Here is a 27341-nt window from a genome sequence, read left to right as displayed (position 1 = left end):
TTTCGAGGCACTAATTGGGAGGGAGGAAGGAAATGATCCTCATGTGCAGATGGTATACAATTACTGCTTTGCTAAAGATGCTAGGCTATTTATCCCTTCTTTATTATTTACATGCATTTTTTGCCTTGTCACCCCAATGTTCTTTAAAAAGTAGCTTTCAGATTTGTATGGTCTGATGCTGAGTGAAGTGAGCAGAACCAAGAGAACGTCGTACACAGTAACAGCCATGTTGTGCTATGACTAATATTGATAAACTTAACTCTTCTCGGCAATACAAGGATCTAAGACATCTCCAAAGGCCTCGTGATGAAAAATACTGTCCACATCCAAAGAAAGAACTATGGAGTTTGAATGCAGATCGAAGCATACTATTTACTTTTTTTTCTTCTGTTGTGTTTTATTTCCTTACAACATCACTAATGTGAAAATGTTTAATAGGAATGTATATGTATAGCCTATATCAGATTGCGCACTGTCTTGGGGAGGGAGGTGAGTAGGGAGGGGGAGAAAAATTTAAAACTCAAAAGCTCATGGAAGTGATTGTTGATAATTCAAAATAAATTAATTTTTTAAAAAAGTAGCTTTCAATAATGATTGCCCCTCTAGACCCCCGGCTAAGCCCCGAAACCAGCGCCTCCTCAGCCCCAGGTCACTCCCCTCTAATACACAGTACAACCAAACAGCCACCACTTCGAGGGACCCCTCGCCCTTTGCCGTCCCGCCCATCACTGCGGGATACAGGACTCTCCGCACAGACCTATAAGAAATGAGCCCTACCGAAAGTGCAATGCTTACAACGAGTTCCAGTAATTGTAAAGCCGAGGCTTGTTAACGCGCGTGCGCAGCCTCGACTCCCGTTTAATGCGCGCGCAGTCCCTCCGCCATCGTGGAAAGGGATTGTCGGCTTCAAGGCACGTTTTTTGTGTAAGGCCTGTGTGGACCCAGGGCCCAAAGCCCAGGTATTCAGGAACCTTGGCGTTTTGCCTTTGAGTCTCTGTGGCTGGAGCCGCCGGAGCCCGGGCGGAGGTGGTGGGGGATGGTGATGTGACTGGCAGGAGCGCGGGACAGTAGCAGGTTGGGGATGGGGGGGTCTTCCCTTTTGCGCATGTGCGGAACCCTGACTTTCGGCTTGGGGCCGTCCCCGGGCTTCCGTTCTCTCTCCCCAAACGGAGCGTGTCAGGACCTCGGTGTGCCAGAGGCTGCTGGGGCTGCTTGCTTGCCAGGTCCTCGGGGTGGGGGCCGAGGGGGCAGGTCGTTTGAAGCTCCGCGCTGAGGGCATGAGGAGGGAAAGAACTTGAATCGCTCCTCTCCCAACCGAAGACATTGTCTTTTTCTCGATGTAGTTAGTAGGAAGGACTAGTGTAGATCTGCCCTAAACGTGCGGCTGACCCATTTTCCTCGTTGTAGTTCCGCCCTTTTAGAGGAGAAATGCTTCGTGGGAGCTAATGGTTCTCTCAGGTGATCGAATACAACTTCAGACCTCCCCACCCCCACCCCGGTCTCTGGTAAAATATATAATTTAAAAATTACTTATTTGGGGAAGTATTTTTTTTTTTAAGTTTCAGTCCATCAGATATGCGCACTTAACTGCAGTTTGGAGTACTTGATTTGATTTCAGTTGATAAGCCTAAGGGCTTCTTCCTGTGGATCTTTGTCAGAAAAGAACCTGAATTTGTTGACTGTTCACGATGTTCAATGAATGAAATGCATCTTGTGCCATTTGTATGTGCAGGACCACTCGCCATCTCTGCAGGACTCTGGAATCAGACTGGAATTGAAGCTACTGAGTCCCCTGTTGTTGATTCTTCTTGTCTCTACCCACAGCACAGCCTGGGGAAAATCAGGACTCAGCCTGAGGTACCAAAGGGAGGGTTGTCTGCTGGGGAGACAGAGACCTGAGTATTAGTATGCCAGTCTGGACTAGAGGGACCTTGCCCCAGGGCACTTAACTCTATATGAAGATGGAGGAAGACTCCATCCTAGGAGATCTCTGATGTTTAGCCTTAGCCTAGAGACTGAAAGGAAGCCCTTACTTCTGTTGAACAATTTCCTGAGTATGCTGCCTGGGAAGATCAGGAGTTTTCACAACTAAATGTGAATGTTGCAACATTCAGAAAATATTTGGGAGGGGGTAACTGAAGGATCTGACACAGATTCTTAAGGAAAGAAATTAAAATTACAAAGGAGCATGGAGGACTGGGAACCTTTGGTCTAAGGGCTGAGACCTCAGGTGAGGTTTATGGAAAATTGGCCTGGTGATTAGCTAATCCAGACTATTTCCTTTCTTTAACGGCCTAGTGTCCTTTATTATCCACATACACACTATTATTTCCTAATTGGTTTCCCTGCCTCCATTCTTTCACATTAGTGATTTAATTTGCTTCCTAATGAGAGACCTTTAGATAAACATTATCCTTCTCATCTTAAAGGGATGAAAAATAGGATCAGAGGTAAATTGCTAAAAAAAAAAATCTTCTTTGTTAATAGCAAAACCAAAACTAGAATCTAGGAATATCAAATATCAAATCAAGTTATCTTCTCATCAAGCTGGGCCATACTGATGATCTGACATAAACATTTTTATTCGTTATAAAGCTGTTTCCTCCAAAGAACTAATTAACCTGCATGTAAATTTTGGGAGTCAGCCTTGGGGAATTGGAGTATTACCATTAAATAAAGAAGTTACCAAGATGCAAAAAATAAGAGGTACTTCAAACCTCACAATATATTGAGGACAGATAGGAAGCTGTAAAAAGTATTACACGCAAAGGACAGTGTGTACTTGGCATAGAAAAAAAATGAAAAATGGTCTAGGCATTAGGCAAATCTAATTGCAATGTGGTAAAATAGGAAGAAAGATTTAGAGTCAGATGATGGGTTTAAATCTCAACTTTTTGTCACTTATTTTTACCTTTGATCCTAAGAAAGTTGCTTAGCCTCACTGACCTTTTTCCTCATCTTGAAAATGACAGGGTTTGACTAGATAACCGGTAAATAGATTGTCCTAAAGGGGGATGTGACATATGCTCAAATAATTACAATATGAGGTAGTATATGATGGGGGCAAATTGGGGATCAGTGGGAAATGGCTCTATGACAAAAATGTTATAGAAAGATTAATAGGAATAAATGTAAAGTAACACACATGAGTTTAAAAACATCACAGGTAGCTTTAAACATGTTGGGCATGTGGTTTGCTAAATGCAAGTCCTGGAGGAAAAGACCTGGATGGTTTTACTGAATAATGAGCACCAAATGAGTCTACAATACAATATGGCAACCTAAAACCTACTTCAGTACTGGGCTCTATTGAGAAATGTAATGTCAAGAATTTGAGAGATTATGATAGTACTGCTATTCTCTGGCCTGGTCAGGTCACATCTGGATTGTTGTGCTTAATTCTAGACACCACATTTAATGAAAGGCATTAAAAATCTCAAGCTTTTGTAGAGGCAATCAAGATGAGGTGGTGACTAGAGAGCTTGCCATATGAGGACAGATTGATGGTTGTTGGTGATGTTACAGGAATGAATCTTGGTCAGAGATTGAGATTCCTTCCCACTCTACATTTGGTTCTATGAGGGATTTAGACAGAATGACCTAGGAAAATTTGAGAGAGTATTCTTAGGGAAACCGGGGAAAGCTTCACGGAGAAACGGTCAACAAGCTTTTATTAAATGTTTGCTATTTGCTAGGTACTGTAAAGGTAACACATGAGCTGGACCTTGGAGGGGGAAAAAACAGTTCTTCAGTAGTTAGAGATAAGGGACGTGCGTGGTGGATGGCTTGGATAAGAACAGGGAAGAGCTGGATATCTAATTTGGCTGAAATTTAGAATAAGTGAAAGAGAATAAAATGAAATCAGGCTGAGAAGGTAAGTTGAAGCCAAGATAATCACATTTCTCTAGCACTGTATAGCTGACAGAGCATTTTTACAAGAATCCTGTGAAGTTGCTATTATTGTAAGCGCTTTATGGAAACATTTGAGGCTCAGAGAACGATTACTTACCCAGAGACAATAACTCAAATCTGCCAGGACTGGGATTTGAACCCAGGTCTCTTCTAACAAAATATGCTTTTCCACTTCTCTGTATGTCTCTTGATGTAGATGCCAGACAAAAACGTTTCTATTTTATCCTTATCCTAATAGGAAGCCTCTGAAAGTTTTGGAATAAAGTAGCAAATCAGTTCTTTGCATTAGGTTTTTCGTCGGCTTTGTAAAGAATGGGTAGGAGTAGGGGAGGTACTAGACCCAGGAAAACCAGTGAAGAGTCTGTTATAGTAGTCTAGGCAAGAGGTGATGTGAATCTTTGAAAAAGGGGGTGGAGGGCGGGATAGTTAAACGTTAAGAATAGAAGGGCAAGACACATTTGAGAGACATCATTGAAATAGAAATAATAAAACTTGGCAACAGGTTGGTGAAAGGAAAGAGTCAAAGATGACTCCAAAATTTGAACCTTAGATAACCAGAAGGTTGGTAGTGCCATTAACAAAATAGAAATGTTAAAGGCAAAGACAGTTTTTATGAGACTTCTGTTATCTATGTAGCAGTGGTAATTGAACTGATAGGGGTGAATATCAGATCACCAGAGGATAGAGTGTATTAGAGAGAAGAGAGCCCAGTATAGAATCTTGGGTAAGAGATGGATGATGATCCAGCAAAGAAGAATAAGAAGGAGCAATCAGACAGGAAAAACAAAATGAGAGAGCAATGACACAAGTCAAGAAAGTTAAGAGCATCTAAGATGAGATGGTTGAGAGATGTCATGTAGAAAATAGACTGAGAAAAGGGCTCTAGTAACCGTGGAGAGAGCACTTTCAGTAGAGTGGGTTATTTCTCGAACTTGCTTTGACTTCCTTGTTAATGCAGAGCATTGAAATCACCCCCAACTAGTACATGAAAGTTTCTAGACTGGTGAATCTGAGTGCTATAAGTCAGGATAGTCTCCCATATGTTCCTTTCTTGTCTCCAATTCTCCCTCTTCAGGACTCTCTCTCTCCCAAAAGGGGAGCGTTAAAGAGGAAGGAATGTCCTCTGTGTTCCTGACAGCTGGACCCCAGGTGAGTTAGAATTTCATTTCTCTTTCTAAAATGCCACTTCAGGTCTTGAGGGAGTGAAAAATTTCCTTCTTTTGTACTTGAATTTTTTTTTTTTTAAACAACAACCTATCTCAGGACTGAGTGTTTTCCTTCAGGTGATTGAACTTCATTAATAGGCTTGTGGAAGAAATGGACCTATATCTGCGGAAGAAGTCATGTTAGGAAGTAGTGACAAGTTGACTATGTTGAGTAAGACCAGCTTTTTAACAGCCTCGCATAGCAGCTAGTTTAGAATTCATCCTGCAAAAAAATTAAAAGCCATTTGGTGTTTTTGAGAAGGAAGGCAGTCAAGTGATATGATTAAGCTGTGTTTGAGGAAGAAACTGCTTGGGAAGAAGAGACAAAAGAGAGTGCTCTCAGTGGCAAACATTGATGTGACTGTCTAAAGTGAGTCCCAAAGTATATAAAAGTAATGGAAACCATAGCAGGAAAAAAAAAATATAGCCCTTTAAAGTTTATTATTTATTTCCCCACAACAACCTGATGAAGCATAGATTATATTAGCATTTGTAGATAAGAGCTTAAGTGAGTTAGCCAGGGCCACATACCTAGTTGTGTTGGGACTTGAGCTCATATCTTCCTGTTCTAAGACCAGTGTTCCTTTTACCATACCATACTGTCTCTAAATAATACTATGTGCATTGTAAAAAGGTTTGCATACTTTAAAATGTCTAAATGCTATCCTGTCTTTGGAGTGCCTTGAGGTGACTATGATTCCTGTCACAGTGATGTGTCTGATGGTCCATGATTATGCCATGGCCTTACCAAAATTGTTCTGGAAACCTGAGGTGAGAATTTGTCACTATTTTTCTGAAAGCTGGATATTTACGAATCCCTGACAAGGAAACCAGATTCTAGGGTATCTCCTCCCAATGATAGTTAAAATACATAGTTTATTTTACAGTCTTACACAGTAAAACATATATGATGGTACTTATTTATTTGCTTTTGCATTGAAGTGTCACTGCTTAAAAGGACCCAAGTTTTCAGGGCTTTGATGTGAAATAGGATTCACAGTTGATCACATTTTCTCACAATTGGAAGGAGGGCCTTCAGAGGTCAAATCTGATTGATATCTGAATGGTAAACATCTTTTTAATGTCCTCCAACCCATGATCATAAAACCTCTGCTGGAAGACCTCCTTTGAAGGTGAACTCAGTAACTCCTGAAATACAGCCTATTCCACTTATGCACAGTTTTTTCTTTACGTTGGTATAAAAATCAACAACTTTCTCTCATTTTTCCTAGTTCTGCCTCTTGTGGCACCCAAAGCAAATCTAATCTTTGTACCATATGGCAATTATTCAAATACTTGAAAACAACTATAATATTCTCCTCCCCAATTAAGGCTTCTCTTTTCTAGCATTCTCTTTTCTAAGCATTCCTGGTGTCTTCAACTGACCTTTCACAATATTGTATTAAAGAAAAAATATTGTTACTAGTACTGTACTCTGCATTTAGGCACCAGTCTTCCAGAAACAGTTTGGTATAACTTTAATCTCTGGCTGAGCCATTTCTAGCTTGGAGACTGAGATGTCTAAAATGGCAGAACTCCTCCATGCTCTCTAATGAGAGTAATCAGATATGACTGCCCTAAGATTTTGGGTGACAGAAGAATCTTGAACAAGAAAAGAAAAAAAAACCATCTGGGATAATATTCCAGAACTGAACATTCTTTCCACTACTGGCTGCACTCTCTCTCATTCCTTTCAACTCACTGGTCAGGGCAAGGGAGTCAGAATACTTTGTTCCTCGTTGCCACTTCCAGGTTTTCCCCTACCTCCTCATTCAGTAACTTGCCCTTCTTTGAGGTTCATGTCTACCACCCAATTGAAATCCTGGTAGCATTTATCTATAGACCTCCAGGTCACTTCCTACCTTCCACAGTGAGTTCTATACCTGGCTGACAGTTTTTCTTTCCTCCCCAACTCCTGCCCTCATAATTACAGACTTCAGCATGTATATTGACTTTCCCTTAAACACCCTAACCACTCAGCTCCTCTACTTACTCATGTACTATAGCCTTTTTCTGTACCCCACCTCAGCCACACACAAGCATGGTCATACCCTTGATCTTAATATCACTCACAAACGCACCACCTCCATGTTCAAGAATTCTGAAATCCCACACTGGACCATAATCTATTTTCTTTCCACTTTTCCCTCTTCCCTCCCTTAGTAACCAAAACCTGTTTTTCACCCAAACCATGTCCTTCAGTCCCTTGACTCCTCTGTTCTCTCCCAGGCCGTCATCCTTCCACTAATCACTCTCTTCTTTTCCCCATCTTTTTTTCTTTCAGTTAATTTATTTTGATTTATCAACAATCACTTCCATAAGCTTTTGAGTTTTAAATTTTTCTTCCCCTCCCTCCCCAAGACAGCACACAATCTGATATAGGCTATACATATACATGCCTATTAAACATATTTTCACATTAGTGATATTGTAAGGAAAAATTAGAACCAATAGAAGGAACTACCAGAAAAAGGAAACAAAACACAACAGAAGAAAAAAATTAGCAAATAGTACGCTTCAATCTGCATTCAAATTCCATAGTTCGTTCTTGGGATGTAGATAGCATTTTCCATCATGAGGCCTTTGGAGATGTCTTAGATCCTTGTATTGCTGAGAAGGGTTAAGTCTATCAGTATTCGTCATCGCACAATGAAGCTGTTATTGTGTACAACGTTCTCCTGGTTCTGCTCACTTCACTCAGCATTAGACTATATAAGTCTTTCCAGGTTTTTCTGAAGTCTGCCTGTTCATCATTCTTTTCCCCATCTTGACCCCTTAGTGAACCAGTTTAACTCTTCAATCCATAGCCCTCTTATCATATCACCAACATCTAGGAAATATGTAGTAAAAAACAGAATAATAGTGTTATATTATACTGTACATTGTTATTATTTTATTATTTTAATTTTTAATTAAATTTACCCAAACAGTTATAAGTACATATTTTAAAATCTTGATCACATTCATTTTAACTTGGTATGTTTCACCAGCATTAGGATTTTTGTGTCCAAATGTTGTATCTTTTTTGTTAAGTGTTTTCAGTATATTTTCGTTTTCATAGATTTCCTTCACAATGAGCTTTGTGATAACTCTTTAGTCATATACTGGAGGATTCTGTTCCTACAATTTTGGTTAAAGCATTGTAAACCTGCTTATTAAATATCAGATTATACAGTGAGAATAGAGCAGATAACATTAGATCATAGGATTTAGAACTGTAAAGGGGCCTTGGAGATTATCTAGTCCAGTCTTTTTATTTTAAATATAAGGAAATTGAAGCCCAGAGAGGTGAAGTGTGTTATACAGTAAATAACAAAACAGGAATTCAAACTTAAGTCTTCTCAAAATCAGTGTATTTTTTACTATACCATGGAATCCAGATTCACAAAATTTGACAGGCTAGAATGATAGAGCAATATTTAGGGGACAAATGAACAATTCTGCATAGATTCAAAAAATTAGCTATCCCAAGTAACATCACAGGAGAGTAGACATGACAACAAACTCAATTGTCTAAAATTTGACATGACCAAGCAAAATATAGATGTACCAGTGACATGGCATCGAAAAAACTAATGCAATCTTAGTTTACATTACTTAGTGAAAGAAATGATAGTTGTATTTCACTCTGCCCTGATCAGACCATATCTCAGATAAGGTGTTAAGTTTTCATGTACACATTTTAAGATGGATATTAACAAAAGTAGATAAAAAATTGGTTATTCTGTGGGTACCAAAGGATAGAACTTGGATTGATAGGTGTAAGTTATATGGATACACAACTCAGATCAATGGAAGAATTTTTTTTTTTTAAATCACAACTTAATAATTGGAATGGGCTGCCTTCTGGAGTGAGTTATCCCGTCATCAAGAGAGTTTAAAAAAATGCTGGACAGCTAGCTGTCAGCTACACAGAGACATTGAGTGGGAGTTAGGAATTATGACCTTAAACTAATTTAGACTCTAAGGATATAGGATTCTTCTATGACGTTTTATACTATGTCAGTCAATGTCAGTCTCTTTTCTGAACTCTTATGCACTTAATTTAGAATTTTTAAGCACTTGCCTATATTCTTTAAAATTATGCTTTGTTGCTAAATTTTCTTTATTGTAAGCTCTGTGTTCCTTAAGAACAGGAGCTGCATACTTGGCTTTCTTTTTTTCCTTCTTTCTTTCTTTTTTTAGTGTGCCAGTCTTGTACCGTACTGCACATACAATAATAATAAATGAATACTTGATTTGAAAGATTCAGAATTCTAAACATAATCAGAACTATTTCCTGTAAATCTTTTTTTTTTTTTTTTAAGCTAGGCAATGGGGTTAAGTGACTTGCCCATAGTCACACAGCTAGTGAGTATTATGTGTCTGAGACCAGATTTGAACTCAGGTCCTCCTGACTCCAAGGCCGATGCTCTATCCACTGCACCACCTAGTTGCCCCTATTTCCTGTAAATCTTATCTACATCCTGTGATGCTTCCAACTTTCCTCACTGTTCAGGAGTGGGGGGAGGAAGTGATCTCAGGCTGAATAACTGTATTCTATTTCAGGAATCAGTGACATTCAAGGATGTGGCTGTGGACTTCACCTGGGAGGAATGGGAGGAACTAGATGTTGCTCAAAGAGACCTCTACCGGGATGTGATGTTGGAAAACTATAGGAATATAATCTCACTAGGTAAGGAAAGTATCCATATTTTTGTGTGACTTGTAAGATCCCCTTTTCTCAGTTTTTAAAAAGTAATGGGACCTTATGAAATGTTTGAATTGAACCTGAATCTTAGAGATCTGAAATTCCTTAACACCTTGTAGTCCCCAAAATAGATTATTCCTACTATCTATTCCCATGTGAAAATGTTATGTGTTACAGTTAAAATAGAAAGCTTCATTGATTCCATGATGCTGCAGTTTTTTTCATCCTTCAGAAGTACTGAAGACTAATCAGTGAGATTTCATCCTGGGATAGTTCTGTGTCCTATGACAAAATATCCAAGTTCTCTGTCTTTTCCCTGTGAATAGGGACTCAGGTTTCTAAACCAGAGGTGATCTTCTTGTTGGAACAAGGAAAAGAGCCCTGGATGGTAAAGAGAGAAATCCCAAGAGTCATCTGTCCAGGTGAGTGAGTGAGAATTAGGTAGAAAAGGAATCACTAAAATTCATGAGAGAGTAGTATCTTGTTAGTGTTAGTTGGGTAACTCTCAGAGCTCTCCAGTTGTATTAAAGATCTAAGCCTTTTGATATGTATCCTTATATACTTTAATTGCATAAACTCTCAGAAGGGAACTTAGATGTTATCCAGTTCAATTTGCCACACATGTAGGAATTTCTTCTCTAAATATTTAGCAGATACTTATCCAGCCATTGCTTGAATATTGATTATATTGAGTATTGATATAGTACTTAATTCATTTGTGAAGTAGAATATCCTCATTTTTGGACAGCTTTGTTAGAGTTTTTTTCTTATATTGAACTGATCCTAATTTTCCCCTTTGGAATAAAGCAGAATGAGACTAAATCCCCCTTCCATAAAACTGCCTTTCTAGTATTTGAAGACCACTATCATGTTCCTCTTAAATGTTTTTTCCTTTGTCTTTCAGTGCATCTCTGCAGTTTCAGAAGTGTCCCTTCCTTCTAAATCTGACTCCTTCCCTGTATTCTGGGTTTTTATCCTTTACTGTTTTTCTAAGGACCTTGATCTTCTGATTATTCTTTCTCATCTTCAGTTTCTCCTTATTCATTGGTTCCTCCCATTTTCTTTTATTCCTTTTGTTGCCAAATTTCTCTCCCAAAAGGTTACTTGAATTGCCTAATTTTGTATTCATGTAATCTTTACAATCTGATTTGCAATTCAACATCTTCTAGCCATGTGTCATGGTCAGCTCACCTGTTTGAACCTTACTTTCCTCATCTGTTAAAAGAAAAATATGAGGGGCAGCTAGGTGGCGCAGTGGATGGAGCACCAGCTCTGGAGTCAGGAGGACATGAGTTCGAATCTGGCCTCAGACACTTACTAGCTTTGTGACCCTGGGCAAGTCACTTAATCCCAATTGCCCTTAAAAAAAATTTTTTTTTTTAAAAGAAAAATATGGTAAGAAAGAATAATTTCACTATCTGTCTCAATCAGTCAACATTTATTAAGCATATGTATGTACCAGACACTGTGCTGAGTGCTTGGGATAAAAAGTTTAAAGAAGAAAGATAGCTTCTGCCTTCAGGGAATTTATAATCTAATGGGGGAAGACTGTACACAAAAGGAAGCTGAAAGCAGGGAGGGCATGAGTGCGAAAGATACCTAACATGAGGGCATGGTGGAAGAGTCAAAAGTCTTAAAGTAATGTAGCCAAGTGAGAAATGAACTGCCTCCTTAGATGGAGGTTTTGGAGTTCATTGTTCTACCCTCCAATCTGTCTCACAGCATTGTAAGGAAAATACTTTATAGTACTGTCTATCATATGTGTTTTGATAAAAATAAAATCATAGACTCTCAAGAGTTGGATGATATCTCAGGGGTCATCTTGCCAGCGCCTTCCTGAAGCATATGTCTTATTTATAACATTCCCAATAAATGCTCATTCAACATCTTGAGACCACCAGTGATAGATGATTTATTCTGAGGTGGCCATTCTATTTTTGAACATCTCTATTTTTTAGGAATAATTTACTTAGGTTGAGCATACGTGTACCCACCAAAGTGGGTTTCTGGTATTCTAAATTAGGAGAAACTGGAAAATGTCATGACTAGGTAAGGAACAAATAGAATATATGAGAGAGAAATTTGAGGCCAATGGCATTAACCCACAAGAAAATATGCAGTGGGAACAAGGGCCCTGAATGTAACTGGAGTTTGAAAAAATTTAATCTGAATTCATTCCTTATTCTTACAGGAGAGAGATATCATAAATGTGATACATGTGAGAAGAATTTCAAACATATTTCACGTCTAGTTAAACATCAGAGAATTTGTACAGAGAAGAAATACTCTGAACTTAATGACTATGAAAAATCATTTTTACAGCAGACCCATCAAGCTCAAAATCAGAACATTTGTACTGGAGAGAAACCTCATAAATGTAATGAATGTGGGAAAGCCTTTAACAGAACTGCACACCTTAAGTTACATCAGAGAATTCATACTGGAGAAAAACCCTATCAGTGTAATGAATGTGGGAAGACCTTCAACCAGAATGCACACCTTACTCAACATCGGAAAGTTCATATTAGAGGTGATCCCTATACATGTAGTGAGTGTAAGAAAACTTTCCGTCACCCTTCATCTCTTGTTCAACATCAGAGAATTCATACTGGAGAGAGACCTTATAAATGTTACGAATGTGGACTAACTTTCAGGCTATATGTATATCTTACTCTCCACCAGAGAATCCATACTGGAGAAAAACCCTATAAATGTAATGAATGTGGGAGAACATTCAGATTGCGTTCAATCCTCAATCAACATCAGAAAATTCATACTGGAGAAAAACCCCATAAATGTAATGAATGTGGAAAAGCCTTCAGTCGAATTTCATTCCTCACTGGACATCAAAGAATTCATACTGGAGAGAATCCCTATGTCTGTAAAGAATGTGGGAAGGCCTTCAAACAGAGATCATCCCTTAACCAACATCGGAGAATCCATACTGGAGAGAGACCCTACAAATGTAATGTCTGTGGAAGAGCCTTCACTGGCCGGACCCAATTTAAGCAGCATTACAGAAGGCATACTGGGGAGAGACCCTATAAATGTAATGAATGTGGGAAAGCCTTCAGTGGGACTCCATTCCTCAAAAGACATCAGAAACTTCATACTGGAGAGAGACCTTATAAATGTGATAAATGTGAAAAGACTTATAGACTGGAAGAAAATCTTGTGCAACATCAGAGAATCCATTCGAAAGTGAAACCTTACAAATGTATTGAGTGTGGGAAAGCCTTTGCCTATAGAACATGCCTTACTCGACATGAAAGAATACATAATAGAGAGAAACCCTATGAATCTGGGAAAACTTGTCATCAAATTTCATACCTTACCCAACATCAGAGAAGTACTAGAAAGAAATCTTTTGAATGTACTGATTGTGGGAAAACTTTCAGTTACAGTGCGGCCTACGTTAGACATCAGAAACTTCACAGTGGAGAATAGCCACGTGAACAAGAGGAAAACTGCTTTTAATTCCTGTGATTTTATCTGGAGTTGAAAGACAGAAAATCCCTTTTCGTGTTTCATTTCTCTCTACCTTATGCATTTGGCTGTTACCCAGAAGCTGCCAAGTTGAGTACATCTGTTTGGGAAGCGTGCTGTTCCAAAGGGGAAAATGATCAACATTTACTTGAGGCATTATAAAGAAAACCTTATTAAAACAAACCTCATTCCTTAAAGGAAACCATGTAACTTAATAGGAGCCTTTTGGAACAATGGAAATGAACAGATATAATTGTCATACATAAGTCATGTTAATGGAAAACTGATATAAACAGGAATATAAGCCAAATTTTTTGTTCACATATGCATAATTATAATTGGAAGCTACATTCCTGACAGAACTGATGCTGAAATTTTCATAGAAGCAACGTTTTATTTAATTAGCTATATGTGGTAGATCTTTACAAACCCAAGCTAAACTGTATGTAAATCATGATAATAACATATTAACAAATTGTAAAGAAAATTATGAATTTGGGGAGTGAATTGAATATTAAGTCAAAGTATCCCTCTTTTGAAGTGAAAGGAAAAGCTTGATTTTTTTAATAATCTCTTTTATTTGAGGTAGGCACAACTTTTTTTTAGCAAAGTTATTACAAAAGAGTTGAGTGGATCACTAAAGTTTACTATCAATTAGGCATGCTTTGATGGCTGAGAATGAATTGCAAATTGTAAGCCAGTGAATGAAGCTTGAGTCACTTGGTTCATATTGGTGAAACTCAAATTAACTGGTAGCTTTCTTGAATGATAGACTTTGTTCTCTTCTGTAAACTATGAAGGAAGTGATTTCTTAGAGAGGAAATATGCAGGCCTAAAGAGATCATGGGCTGAGCTAGGCATAGAAACCCTTTATTTAAAGTTTAGATTATCTAGCACCTAGCAAAGCAAGTCTTGTGCGACTAAGGTTCTCTTTCATAAATAACATTATTTTTGCATTGTCTTTCCAAACATATGTATCCATGTCTTGGCAAACACAAAACACTGAAAAGATGGTGGTATGAAAGGGTTGAGATACATGCCATCTTTTCAATATGCTCAGGAATTTAGTTTAATTTTAGTAGTGGAAATAGGTATTGCAGAACATGATAGGTTTCATTCCCTTTGGATGATAGTAACAGCGAAAAGAAAGTTTTAACTGGCAGGATAAATTGAATTTGTTTTAACATGGAACAGTCACAGCAACAGTGCTTTCCAAGGGCTAGCCTAGCCAAACATGCAGCAGTCATTTCTAATTGGCTACTTGATAATGCATTATCTGGCCATGGCAACACATGCAACAAAAATGCAAAATGGCCCCTGGTCTTCTTTGACATTCTTGCATATCTACAGTGGTGATGGAAGAGTGTAAAAAAGGAGGAAAGAAGGTAATAAAAATCACAAATTTTAAACCATCAATAAAATTTAACTTGGCCATTGGTACGTAATGACTGAGTGGACGTACTACAGAAGGAACTGAATTCTGTTGTTGACATTCTCAATATAAAAAGTTTCAGTGAAATAAAAGGATGATTTTTCAAGTTTTTCTTGGAGAGGCAATTAAAGAAATTGATGCAGAGTTGGTTTTACTGTGTTTCTAAAGGCAGCAAGATGTTTCCTGGAATATTTGGTCATTTCATGTAGTAGTGTTCATGGTAAGTGCCAGGAGACCATTATGCACCAACATCTATTGCAGAGGATAAAGAGGTAGAGAAGATATATAGGTATATATACACACTGGATCCTCTAAATCAAGAGTTCCTAATTTGTGTGTGTGTGTGTGTGAGAGAGTGATGGACTCTTTTGATTGTTAGCTGAACTCTACTTTGGCCACAGAATATTGTTTTTAAGTGCATAAAATAAAATACATAGAATTACTCATATATAGTATGTGTATATGCATTTACATATATATTTAAATTCATGGACCTGGGTAAGAATCCCTGGCTCTAAATTAAGTAAAAATATACTTTGATACATCAATATGAATGGATAGAAGTGAGGATGAACAAAAAAATGTTGGCACATATGGTGCAGCAGTAAAGAGGTCAAAGACATTGAATTGAAGCCTTGCATATATTATGAATGTTTTGAGAAAAACAATCTGAAAGTAATAGATTTGATGAACACCAAATAACTTTTAATGGAATTATGTTTTGGCAGGAAATGACTTATTGATATGGGAGTCATTTCTAAATTATCTGTATACTCAAATTATTGGGTTATTAGAGCAAAGATCAAAATTAGTAGAAACTAGAGGAAAGAATAAAAAAAAATCCTATTAAACCTGCTCAGTTTAAATACATTAATTTATGTCCAAAAAAATAGGATGGAGGAAAAGACATTGACACCAATTATGGAATTTAATGTAGATATTTAATGCAAATCAAATGTCATAATTGGACCAAAGAGCCTGAAAACCATTTTAATCAGCAAACCCATGACTTGCCAAACAGAGAGATATGATAGCCAGGGCAACACTGATGTAGAATTCACTAAGATTCTTGAGAGAAGGCTAATGGGGCATTATGAGCAGCATCAACTCAAAACAAGCGAAAGAAGGATAAAGAATGCTTGGCAAGAGGCCCGACTAAACAAAGGCATCCAGTGGGCGTTGAAGGATACAACTGAAAGAAGACAACAAATAGAGCTGGAATGGGTTGGTATAAATGTATTTAGAGGAAACAAAATTGGAAGGGGGCAGAGTTGTAGATAGCAAGTCCACCTAAATAATCCTAGATATTCACCTAAAAATAATTGAAACTTTAGCAAAATAGGATATAAAATGAAACCACATGACTCCCATCTTTTTTGTAAATTAACAAAATGTAGCCACAAGATATTTTTTAAAATTCTATTCAAAATTAATAGATTATATAAGTTATTTGGGAGTCCACCCCTCAAAACACATAGGCACTATATGAATCTAACTACAAAATTACAGGAAAAAAAATTGGAGATATTAATTGTTCATGTTTGGAGTGCGTAAATTTTAAAATAATTCTGTTAGGTAATAATGCTATTAACATTTATGTAATGCTGTACCAAACTAAGGATTGTTATAGACCTAGAAAAAAGTAATGACATCTGGAGAAACAAAAGGTCAAGAATTTCAAGGGCAATAATAAAAGAAGTAGGAAGGAAGGGAGCCTTGTAGTACCAGATCTGAAACTGCTGTAAAGTCATCAGAATTATTTATTATTCATTAAAAAGTAGAAGAGTTGATCATTAAAACATAATAGGTACACAATTATACAGATGCAAATGAGCATAGTGGCATAATATTCAGTAAATCCAAAAATTCCCAATTACTAGGGTAAAGGAATTGCTATTTGACAAAAACTGCTGGGAAAACTGAATTCGGTCTGGCAGAAATTACATTTAAACCAGCATCTCACCATATGCAAGAGGAGTTCCAAATGGACACATGACCTAGATATAAAAGTTACGATATCATAAATTTGAGGAGCAAAGAAGGAAATGCCTTTCTCGACTATAAATAGGGAAAGAGTTTTGATCACACAAGGAATAGAATCACAGAAAATAAACAATTTTTTTTTTCCAGGAGAGAGGAAGGAATCACTAGCAAGTTTCTCTGATAAAGGTGGAGTAAGAGCCAGGTTTTTTAAATAGTCAATAGATAAGGCCAGTCAATTTTCAAAGAAAGAAATCGTGCTACCATCGTCTACATGAAAAAAAGTGTTTCAAAGCACTAATATAAAGAAATGAAAATTAAAACATCTCTGAGGTTCTACCTCACATGTACCAGATTGGCAAGCATGACAAAAAAGGAAAATAGAAGAAGGGCAGAGCCAAGACAGTAAACTAAACAATTTTTCCAAGCTCTCCCAACCCACCCTTCTGAACACTTTTTTTTTCTTTTTTACCTTAAAGCACATCAAACAATTCTGAACAGAATAACCAACAAAAAGTGAGTCATTTTTTCAGCACCGGGTACCTTAGGAGGAGGACAGAAAGACAGGTGTGCAGGCATTGAAATGGAGCTTGCCTAGAGCATGGCAGGGCAGAAATATCATTGGCTATGGACCAATGGAGGTGGTGATGGCAGTGGCAGCACCTGGAGCACCCAATGCTCAGAGTTGGTAAGGAGACTGAAATGTTGGTCAGAAAAAAAAAAGGGGGGAATTCTGTGTTACCACTGAGCTCAGGATTGGGTACCATTGGCAGTTCCACTGTCCAGTGCCCTGTTCCCAGGTTACAGTTCCAAGGTGAAAAGGAGCAGTTGTAGTCACAAGGGAGCAGAGACCTTCTTTGGATATGGGTCACAGTTCCAGGGCAGAGAAGAGAGGCTGTGATCACAAGGGAACAGGGAACCTGTAAGGGCCAGAGTGCAGACCAGAAGGGCAGTGACTAGACCAAAGCCCAGATCATATCATATTGGAAGCATTGAAAACTTAAAAGTCCCCAGACTTGGCTGAACAGCAGGACACAAAAGCCTGAAGCTCATGTTAGTAGCCCCCTTTTTGCCAGAAGAAAGCAGAGCCCAACTCAAACATAAGGTCAAAAGTCACGAAATAGGCTGGAGAATGAGCAACCCTACCACCACCACCACCACCAAAAAAAAGAAAGAACCTAAATATAAAAAGCCACTATAGTGACAGGGAAGCTCAAGAAACAAACTCAGAAGAAGACAATGACTTTACATCATCTATAAGTAAAGCCTCACAGAAAATTGCAGATTGGACTCAATAGGAATTCCTAGAAGAGGAAAAGAATTTTTTTGTTTTTTTAAGGCAAAAACATTTTAAAAATCAGAGTGGTAGAGGAAAAATTTGGAAAATAAAAGCATTGCAAAAAAATTATGAAGAGAATTAACAGATTAGCAAAAAAAAGGCACAAAAATACTGAAGAAATTATTCTATTAGAATTAGTCAAATGATAAAATGTGTACCAAAAAATACTCAAGAGAAGAACTCCTTGGAAGACAGTTGACTAGTTAATAAAAGGGTACAAAACACTGGAGAAAAGAATTCCTTAGAAATTAGAATTGATCAAGTGGAAGCTAATGACTCCATGAGACATTAAGAAACAGAAAACAAAAAGTCAAAAGCCTGAAAAATAGAAAAAAATTAGTAAGTGCTTAATAAATGTTTATTAACTGACTGAAAATATAAAATAATAATAATGACTGTTGTACTAATTTTGCTTTATTGTGGTGTTCAATACTTCCCAGTACTTGTCTCTACCTGTGGGAACACCTGCCAGAAAACTTACATAAAAATATCCTGAGAAGAAAATTATAGGATGCATGAGAATGTGATTAGAGATGCACATAGGTGGTTTTGACCAAAGGGGAGACTATGGCAAGAGATTTTCTGGCTCAGGCTTCTTGCTGCCACCGTAATAAGAGAAAAACTGTGATGGGAAAGAAACTATAGCTCAGAGTTCTTGTCTTCACTACAATAATAAGAACACACTAACTCTGTTACACCAACTGGGCAATCAAGGTTGAGAAACAAACTGCAGCTCCTGTTCTGACCTTCCTGAGGCAGAAAAAAATCCTTATCTTCCCCTTCTGATGTGTATTCCATTATTTTCCCCTCCATCTTCCAATAAAATTCCATTGCACCCATCCTGTTTATGTATTCACATTCTATATAAAGCTGCTAAATCTAACGCTGGAGTAGAGCTAGACCTAGATGGTCCAGGCCAGGGGTGAGGAACCTGTGGCCTCGAGGCTACATGTGGCCTTCTAGGTCCTTGGGTGCAATCTTTTGACCGACTCCAAGGTTTACAGAACAAATCCTTTTGTTAAGGGGATTTGTTCTGTGAAGTTTGGATTCAGTCAAAGGGCTGCAATTGAAGACCTAGAGGGCCACATGTGGCCTCAAGGCCACAAGTTCCTCACCCTAGTAGGATCTTTGCCTTTTTTTTTTCATATAGATGAGCCTGTACTTAACCATAAATAAAAACTGCACATAACTCTCTGTCATTGATTTGGTGATTGGCAGCAATACCTAATCAATGGAACTCTTGAATAATTTTATTATATCCTAAAGATTTTGAGGGATTTCCCCTTGGCACTCTCTTGGCCTTGAGCTACCAAAGGGAGAGCTTCTTTACAACGTATTGTCTGATTTCTCATTTGCTATCAACTTGGATGAATGGTTTTCTTTGTTATTTGTTATATATGTGTTCAATATGAAACTAATGTTTGATGGTGAGTCAAGCCTTGGATATAGATCTTGAGGTCCTCCTTTTCCCTTTGGGAATAGTAATCCAGAGTTTAGCTTGAACCTGAAAACTACATCCCCTGGATTAATAATTTTAAAGGGAGCAGAAAGATATAATTCTAGCCTCATACCACCTCTCTCTGAAGAGAGCAAAGTGGCCAGTTGCTCTTGGTGCTGCTTGGGGCCACTGGAGAAGGGTGGGAGGATAAGAAGTTAGAGATGTCTATTCTGCCTACCTTAGAGCCACACAATGATATCCTCATGCTACATGTGGGGGATAGCTTTGCCTGTGTAAAATTTCGAAAGAACTTTACATATATTATCACATTTAATCTTTAAAAGGATCCTGAAACTGAAAACAGAACAAATAGGATAATATAAATGATGTCTTTAAGGTGAATAAAAATCAATATTGAGAGGGAACAAAACTGGCCAAATACAATGATCAATGTTAATTCTTTATTGTTAAAATTAAAAGACATATCCTTTTCTGTTAGCTATCAAGAAAGTAATCACTTTTTGAAGTGATGTATTCTGTAGGAGTGTTTGTTTGGGTTCAAAATAAAATGCATCGATGCATTAAAAAAAAAAACCTTTTTATTCTGAACTTAACAGCAAAGAACATTTCTATACATAAAGTAGAACAGAATTATATGTAAAACCACATATCTCTTAACATATATTTTAATTTTTAAAGTGTATAATAAATTCAACATTTACTTTTAAATCTATCTTGCTTGTCTGTTTCCTTCTGAAGTTTGTTCTGTTCTTTTATGTGCATTTTTTAAAAAAATGCTTTAATGGCCCTCAACTCTACTATCAAAATGGGCTTCCTAAAGCGCAGGTCTGATAATGTCACCCTCCTATTCAGTAAACTCCACTGGCTCCCTATTACCTCCTGGATCAAATAGGAATTCTTTTTGGCATTCAAAGCCCTTCACAACTTGGCTCCCTCATACTTTTCTAGTCTTCATACATCTTATTCCCCGCCACATATTCTATGATCCAGGGACACTGGCCTCTTTGCTATACTCCATCTCTTGACTCCAGGCATTTTCATTGACTAGTCTCCTTGCCTGGAATTTTCTCCCTCTTCTGCCTTTCTTGGCTTCTTTCAAGTCCCAGCTAAAATCTTACTTTCTATGAAAAGTCTTACCTGATGCTTAATGCCTTCTCTCTATTGATTAACTCTGATTTATTTTGTGTATGTCAAGCAAAACAAATCTATACCTTGACCATATCCAAAAATCTATGTCTCATTTTGCATATTGAGGCCATTACCTCATGGAAAGCATGCTTCATTTTTATCCTCTGGGGTTATGGTCAGTCCTTGATCAGAGGTCTTCTCTTTCAAAATCATTTTTCCTTGTTATGTTATTATATAAATAGTTCTCCTAGTCCTGCTTATATTGTTCTACATCAGTTCACACAACTCTTCCCAAGTTTCTGAAACTCTTTAATCATTTCTTACATCAAAAAATGATATTCCATTATGTTCATATGTTATAATTTGTTCAATCATTTCCCAATTGATAGACACCCCATTTTCTAGTATTTTACTAGAACAAAATATGTTCTCATAAATATTTTTTATATATAGGTCCTTTTACTCTTTTACTCTTTCTTTGATCTCTTTGGAGTATAGATGTAGTAATTGTGTAACTAGGTAAGGGAGTATGCACAGTTCAGAGAATTTATGGGTATTGTTCCAACTTGCTTTCTAGAATGGCTCCATTCCACAGTTCTATCAATAGCATCTTGGTTTGCCTCTCTTCCCTCATCCCCTCCAATAATTGTCATTTTCATTTTTTTCATTTTTTTTTTTTACCAATCAGGTGTAAAGTAAAACTTCAGGGTTGTTTTAATTTGCATTTCTCTTAATAATTTAGATCATTTTTTAAAAATGTGAATATGGATAGCTTAGATTTCTTCCTTTGAGAACTCCCTGTTCATATTATTTGATCTTTTACCTTTTGAGGAAGGATTGCCTTTTTTTATATTTTTGAGTCAATTCCTTATATATCTTAGATATTAAGCCTTTATCAGAGAAACTTACTGCAGAGATTTTTCACAGTTAACTATTTCTCTTCTCATTTTAACTATTGATATTGTTTGTACAAATATGTTTTAACTTCATATAATAAAAATTTTCCATTTTATCTTCTATGATCCTCTCTATGCCTTGTCTGTTCATGAACTCTTTCCTTATTTATAGTTGTGAAAGGTATTTTCTTGTTCCTCTAATTTGTTTATTATTTGACCTTATATAATGAGATGAGGTATCCATTTAGTGCTTATGATGTGAAATCTTGTTCTCGACCTAATTTCTCCTGGACTACCTTTCAGTTTCCCCAGCAATTTTTGTTGAATTACCCCAGTAGTTGAGGTCTTTGAATTTATTGAACTCTATGCCATCATGTTCATTTACATCTGAGTCCTATATACCTAATCTAATCTATTTATCAACTTATCATTTTTTTAACCTATACCACATAGTTTTGAAATTACTATTTTGTAGTATAGTTTGAGATCTGGTGTTGCTAGGTTACTTTACCTTTTTTTTATTTATTTCTTTTGGGAATCTTGACCCTTGGTTTCTCCAGATGAATTTTGTCATTTTTTTCTAGCTCTATAAAGTAATCATTTGGTAAATTGAACGATGTGGCACTGAATAATAAGTTATTTTAGGTAATACTATTATTTTATTATGTTGGCATAACCCAATATCTTTCCACTCATTTAAGTCTATCTTTATTTTTTAAATGGAAAAAAAAACCACTGATCTCATGAGGTAGGTACAAAAGTTATTGTTATTCTAATTGTCCAACTGAGGAAACTGAAGCTCAGAGAGTGATTTATTCATGGTTTATATATCTAGTAAGTATCAGAGGCATGATTCTAACCAAGTGTCTTTTGACTCCAAGTCCAGTACTTTTTCCATCACTCCTTAATATCCAAGTAGAATGTAGCAGTCAAAGAAACCAAGGATAAAACTTTGCTTAGGGAACACTCACTTTAAATGATCAGGAAGGCAATAAGGAAACAGAGAAATAATAATTAGGGGGCAATAGGAGAATCAGTGGGATGTAGAGAAGGGAAGCCAAGGGAAGAGAGGATATTCAGAAAAGAAGATGACTAATCATATTAATTAAGTGCTATAGAGAATTGAAAGATGATGAAGACTGAAAAAAATCTTTTGTATTTGGCTATTAAGAATACATTGGTGAGGCAGCTAGGTGGTGCAGTGGATAGAGCACTGGCCCGGGAGTCAGGAGGACCTGAGTTCAAATCCACTCTCAGACACTTGACACTAGCTGTGTGACCCTGGGCAAGTCACTTAACCCCACTGCCTGGCAAAAAGCAAAAATGAAAATAGATTGGTGACCTTTAAGAGAGTGGTTTCATGAGGGTTGTGAGGATGATAATGATATTATAAGGAACTTAAGATATCTGGAGACAAAGTGGATCTCCAAAAAAAGAATGTCGGGGTGAGGAAGAGGGATGCAAGGAAGAGAAGAGGGAAGGCAGAGGTAGAGTGGAGTAAATTTTCTCACATAAAGGAGGTGCATAAGAAAGAACTTTTATTAGTAGAATTATTTGTAGGAAAAAGGGAGTAAGGGTGGCAGGCAATGCTTGAGCCTCACTGTCATCAGAATTGGTTCAAAGAGGGAAGGACACACACACTTGTGTGTGTGTACTTATACACATACACATACATACATATATACACACATATGTATGTATGTACTCAGTTGGGTACAGAAATCTATCGTATCCAATGGGCAGATAGGAAGGGAAGGGGATATGAAATATGGGGCAGTGGTCAGAAGCAAAACAAACTTTTGAGGAGAGATAGGATAAAAAGAGAGAGAGAAAGATAAACAGAAGAAAATGGGATAGAGAGAAATGCACAGTGAATGATCATAATTGTGAATGTGAATGTGAATGTGATAAGCTAATCCACAGAATGAAAGCAGTAACAGAATGGATTGGAAACCAGAATCCAACAATATGTTAGTACAAGAGACACTCAGGACAGAAAGACAAACAGTTGAAATGAAGGGCTAGAGCAGAGTTTATTATGCTTCTGCTGAAGTGAAGTGGGCGGGGGGGCAATCATGATCTCAGACAAAGCAAAAGCAAAATTAGACATAATTGAAAGAATCAAGAAAACTACATTTTGCAAAAAAAATACTATAGACAATGAAAGAATATCAAATTTTATAGCAAATTTCTCTGGTAAAGGCCTCATTTCTCAGATATATAAAGAACTGGATCAAATTTATGAAAATAAGAGTCATTCCCCAATGATAAATAGTCAAAGGATGTGAACAGGACATTTTCAGAAGAAGAAATCAAATCTATCTATAGTTAGATTTTTTAAAATACTCTAAATCACTGTTGATTAGAGAAAGGCAAAGTAAAACAACTCTGAAAGAATCACGAATGCTAGAGAGAGATGAGGGAAAATAGGTACGTTATGAAATATTAGTGGAGTAGTGGTCTAACCATTCTGGAGAACAATCAGGAACTATGCTCAAAGGACTTATCAACTGTGCATACCCTTTGACCTAGGAATACCACTACTAGGTCTGTACCCTAAGAGATCAAAGAAAAAAGAAAAAGACTGTATGTACAAAAACATTTATAGCAGCTCTTTGGAGGTGGCAAAGAATTGGACATTGAGGGGTTGCTCATCATTTGAAGAACAACTGAACAAGTTGTGATATATGAGTGTGATGGTTATAAGAAATGATGGGGGGGTGTTTCAGAAAAAAAAAACATGGCAAGACCTATGTAAACTAATACAAAGCAAAGTGAGAAAAACCAGATTATTGTGCATAGTGATAGCAATGTTGTAATGATCAATTGTAAAAGATTTGATTCCTCTGATTGATACAGTGATCTAAGACAGTTCCAAAGGACTCATGATGAAAAGATGCTACCCTCCTCTAGGGAGAGAAATGATGTACAGTGCAAATTGAAGTATAATTTTCTCACTTTATTTTTTTCTTGCAATATGGCTAATATGAAAATATGTTTTGCATGATTTCACATGTATAATTGGTATCACATTATTTGCCTTCTCAGTGGATGGGGGAGGGATGAGAGAGAGAAAAAGAATCTGGACATCAAAATTTAAAAAGAAAAGAATGTTAAAATAAGTAAATAATAAATATTTAAATTTAAAATGGTCTCTTATGGAAAATCATCAGCCATACTCTTGTGTGCATAGATCATTCTTGTAAAGATTTTATAGATATGAGAAATAAGGTATATGTGTTAGTGGTAGTAACATCTTCTTACTTTTTCATCTTAAATAGTTTCCAATCTATTCTATGGAATTTTTACTCTTTAATATATCTTGACAATCAGTCCTCTAGTGACTGTAAAATGTTGCCTTTAACATGATTTTTTTAGTTTTTATTTGATCAAATATAACAACTCTTCCCCACTTCATCTTCTTAATTTGAAATGACGTTACTATTTAATTTGCTCTGCATGATTTAGGAGGAAAGATTTCATAAAATGTGAGAATTGAAAGACAGGATCTAAAGAGAGCTGGAATCTTTCATCATAAGGAGTAGAAATCCTAGAAAATTACTCAGTGAAAGACGTTAGATTTGGATTTGGTATATTGGTGTTAGACACTTATTTTTTTCTAACCATACTGAAAAAAAGACAATCAGCAAAAAAGCCAACATTGATTCTGGGATGTTAAAGTGGATGCCAAGGAATAAGAAGAGTTATTCCCCTTCTGTCAAACTGGACTATCAGCTATTCCCCAAACTTGGTGTTCTCCCTTTCTTACCTATGCTTTTGTACAAACTGTCTTTTATGCTTAGAGTTCACTCTCTCCTCACTTCCATCTCTTAGAATCCTTAGATTCCTTCTAAATTGATCTTACCTTTCCTGGTGCACACCATGGATCTCACCCAGAGTTCTCTTCTCATTATATTGTATTTACTTCTCTGTAAATATATCAATTAGCAGCCTGCCAGAGTGCTGGCAGTTCTCCCAAATGGAATATAAACTCCTTGAGGGCAGGGATTATTTTGTTTTTATCTTTGTATTTCCATTGCTTAGCAAGGGTTCAAATATTTGTTGAATTAGAAAGGAATTGCCTGCCTCTGCTACAGAAAAAACAGTGATTTTTGGAGGCAGCAAAAGTAATAAGTTGAACTTCAGAGAGTCTGGTTGTCCTTCCACTTCCATAAATTCATATTACAAAGAGATTATAACTTGGCCATAATGCATGTCATTCTGGCAAATATAGAAATGTGTATACGTGGAGTATTTGAATAGAGTTGTGCTATAATTCCACTGGCCTTGGTGAGAACTATGGATTCAAGATGTCAGGGGAAAGGTAGTTTCACCATCAACTCCTTGGCTGCTAGGTAGAATTACCTCCTGACAGTTCATTCATCCCTTTGCTTTCTTCTTTCCACTGTATATGTTGTAGGGAGATCTCAGTAGTATTTTGTCTTCCTTGGTCCTCCCACTAAGTGGGACAGCGAGGAAAGGAATCCCCCAACCCAGAGTTATTCTCCTTTCATCAAACTTTCCTATCTTCTCAACTAGGCCCCTAAGGTCCTTCCCAGCCCCTAAATCTATGATCCTATAATTGTAATGTCAAAGGTAGAGTAACTCTTGGAGCTTCAGATCAAAATTTCCAAGATCCCAGGGCTCTGTGGAGAATATGACGGAATGTGGTTTTCACCTCTTTATTCCTCAGGCTATAGATAATAGGGTTCAACATTGGGGTTACCACTGTGTAAGACAGTGACAGCAACTTCTTGCTCTCTGGAGAGTTATTGGACTTGGGTCGGAAATAGGTAAGGCTCCCAGACCCGTAGAAAAGGGAAACAACAAGGAGATGGGAAGAGCAGGTGGAAAAGGCCTTACGTTTTCCCTCAGCTGAAGGCATCCTGATGATGGTAAAACCAATGCAAACATAAGAGCCCAAGATCAATAAGCAGGGGGCCATAACAACCAGAATAGTTCCTACAATGGCATAGATCTCAAAAAGTGCTGTGTCTGCACAGACCAATTTCAGCACAGGTGGACTATCACAGAAAAAGTGGTTCACTTGGTTAGAGCCACAGAATGGGAAACTGAAGAGCCACGTCGTCTGTACTGTGGCCACAGGAAGTCCTGATAACCATGAGACAGCAGCCAGCTGTACACAAGCCTTGTGACTCATGATGACTGGATAGCGTAGGGGGTCACAGATGGCCAAATAACGGTCGTATGCCATAGTTGCCAGAAGAAAGCACTCTGAAGCACCAAAGAAGAAGAAGAAATACATCTGAACAGCACAGTTGAGGAAAGAGATGTTTGTATCATGGGCAAGCAGGGTTCCCAGCATTTTAGGAACAATGACCAAGTTGAAGCCAATCTCTAGGAGAGACAGGTTCCTGAGGAAGAAGTACATTGGACTGTGCAAGCCACAATCAACTGTAGTGACCAGTATAATAAGGGCATTGCCCATTAAGGTGGTAAGTTCAGTAGTCAGAAACAGAAGAAAGAGCAATGCCTGAAGCTTGGGTTGCAGGGCAGAGAAGCTAAGGAGGACAAACTCATTCACTATTGTACAATTTCCCCCAGCCATGAGCACAGAAATTGGTCCCCAGCTGCAGAGACAGAGAGATGCTTTTGACTAGGAGGGACAGATTCTAATTTCTCAGTTTAGATTTCTCTTTATCCCAGAGTGGAAACATGTACACCGAAAAATATTGGTGGGAGAAGGAGGGTTCCTAATATGGCATAATACTAAGGATACAATGCAGAAACTCAGAGCTTGTACTCAGGGAAGGGAGATGTGGGTCAGTTTTAGAAATGGTATAGATCTCTTCC

The 27341-nt window shown here is 37.4% G+C and overlaps 2 protein-coding genes across 4 annotated transcripts; one reads left to right on the top strand and one right to left on the bottom strand.

Annotated features, from left to right (window-relative positions):
- Nucleotides 1-1179: 1179 nt before the first annotated feature.
- On the top strand, nt 1180-15150 carry LOC114046887 (zinc finger protein 501-like). Of its 3 annotated transcripts, none has more exons than XM_027867492.1 (6): nt 1180-1223; nt 1733-1857; nt 4988-5061; nt 9666-9792; nt 10134-10229; nt 11999-15150. In XM_027867492.1, exons 3-6 carry the CDS (start codon nt 5029-5031, stop codon nt 13252-13254), a joined length of 1512 nt encoding a protein of 503 aa, XP_027723293.1. In that variant the 5' UTR covers nt 1180-1223; nt 1733-1857; nt 4988-5028; the 3' UTR covers nt 13255-15150. The 3 variants fall into 3 exon arrangements, with proteins under 3 accessions (XP_027723293.1, XP_027723291.1, XP_027723292.1); XM_027867490.1 differs by lacking the exon at nt 1180-1223 and adding an exon at nt 1235-1458; XM_027867491.1 differs by lacking the exon at nt 1180-1223 and adding an exon at nt 1235-1505.
- A 10998-nt stretch (nt 15151-26148) lies between these two features.
- LOC114047015 (olfactory receptor 10A2-like) lies at nt 26149-27096 on the bottom strand. The gene has a single exon (XM_027867659.1). It carries the CDS (start codon nt 27094-27096, stop codon nt 26149-26151), a length of 948 nt encoding a protein of 315 aa, XP_027723460.1.
- Nucleotides 27097-27341: the final 245 nt, after the last annotated feature.

Source organism: Vombatus ursinus, unplaced genomic scaffold (genome assembly GCF_900497805.2).
Source record: "Vombatus ursinus unplaced genomic scaffold, bare-nosed wombat genome assembly UNPS02014786.1, whole genome shotgun sequence".
In the NCBI taxonomy this organism is placed as follows: domain Eukaryota; kingdom Metazoa; phylum Chordata; class Mammalia; order Diprotodontia; family Vombatidae; genus Vombatus; species Vombatus ursinus.
The sequence above is the reverse complement of the archived record's forward strand: the minus strand, read 5'-3'. Positions and strand labels throughout refer to the sequence as shown.

What these genes read in the sequence shown, in the direction of transcription:
- LOC114046887 (XM_027867492.1), top strand. Translation starts at nt 5,029, where the DNA reads ATGTCCTCTGTGTTCCTGACAGCTGGACCCCAG. An exon ending in TAGGAATATAATCTCACTAG is followed by an intron (nt 9,793 to 10,133) that starts GTAAGGAAAGTA and finishes CCCTGTGAATAG; the next exon opens with GGACTCAGGTTTCTAAACCA. An exon ending in CCCAAGAGTCATCTGTCCAG is followed by an intron (nt 10,230 to 11,998) that starts GTGAGTGAGTGA and finishes TTATTCTTACAG; the next exon opens with GAGAGAGATATCATAAATGT.
- LOC114047015 (XM_027867659.1), bottom strand. Translation starts at nt 27,096, where the DNA reads ATGGCTGGGGGAAATTGTACAATAGTGAATGAGTTTGTCCTCCTTAGC.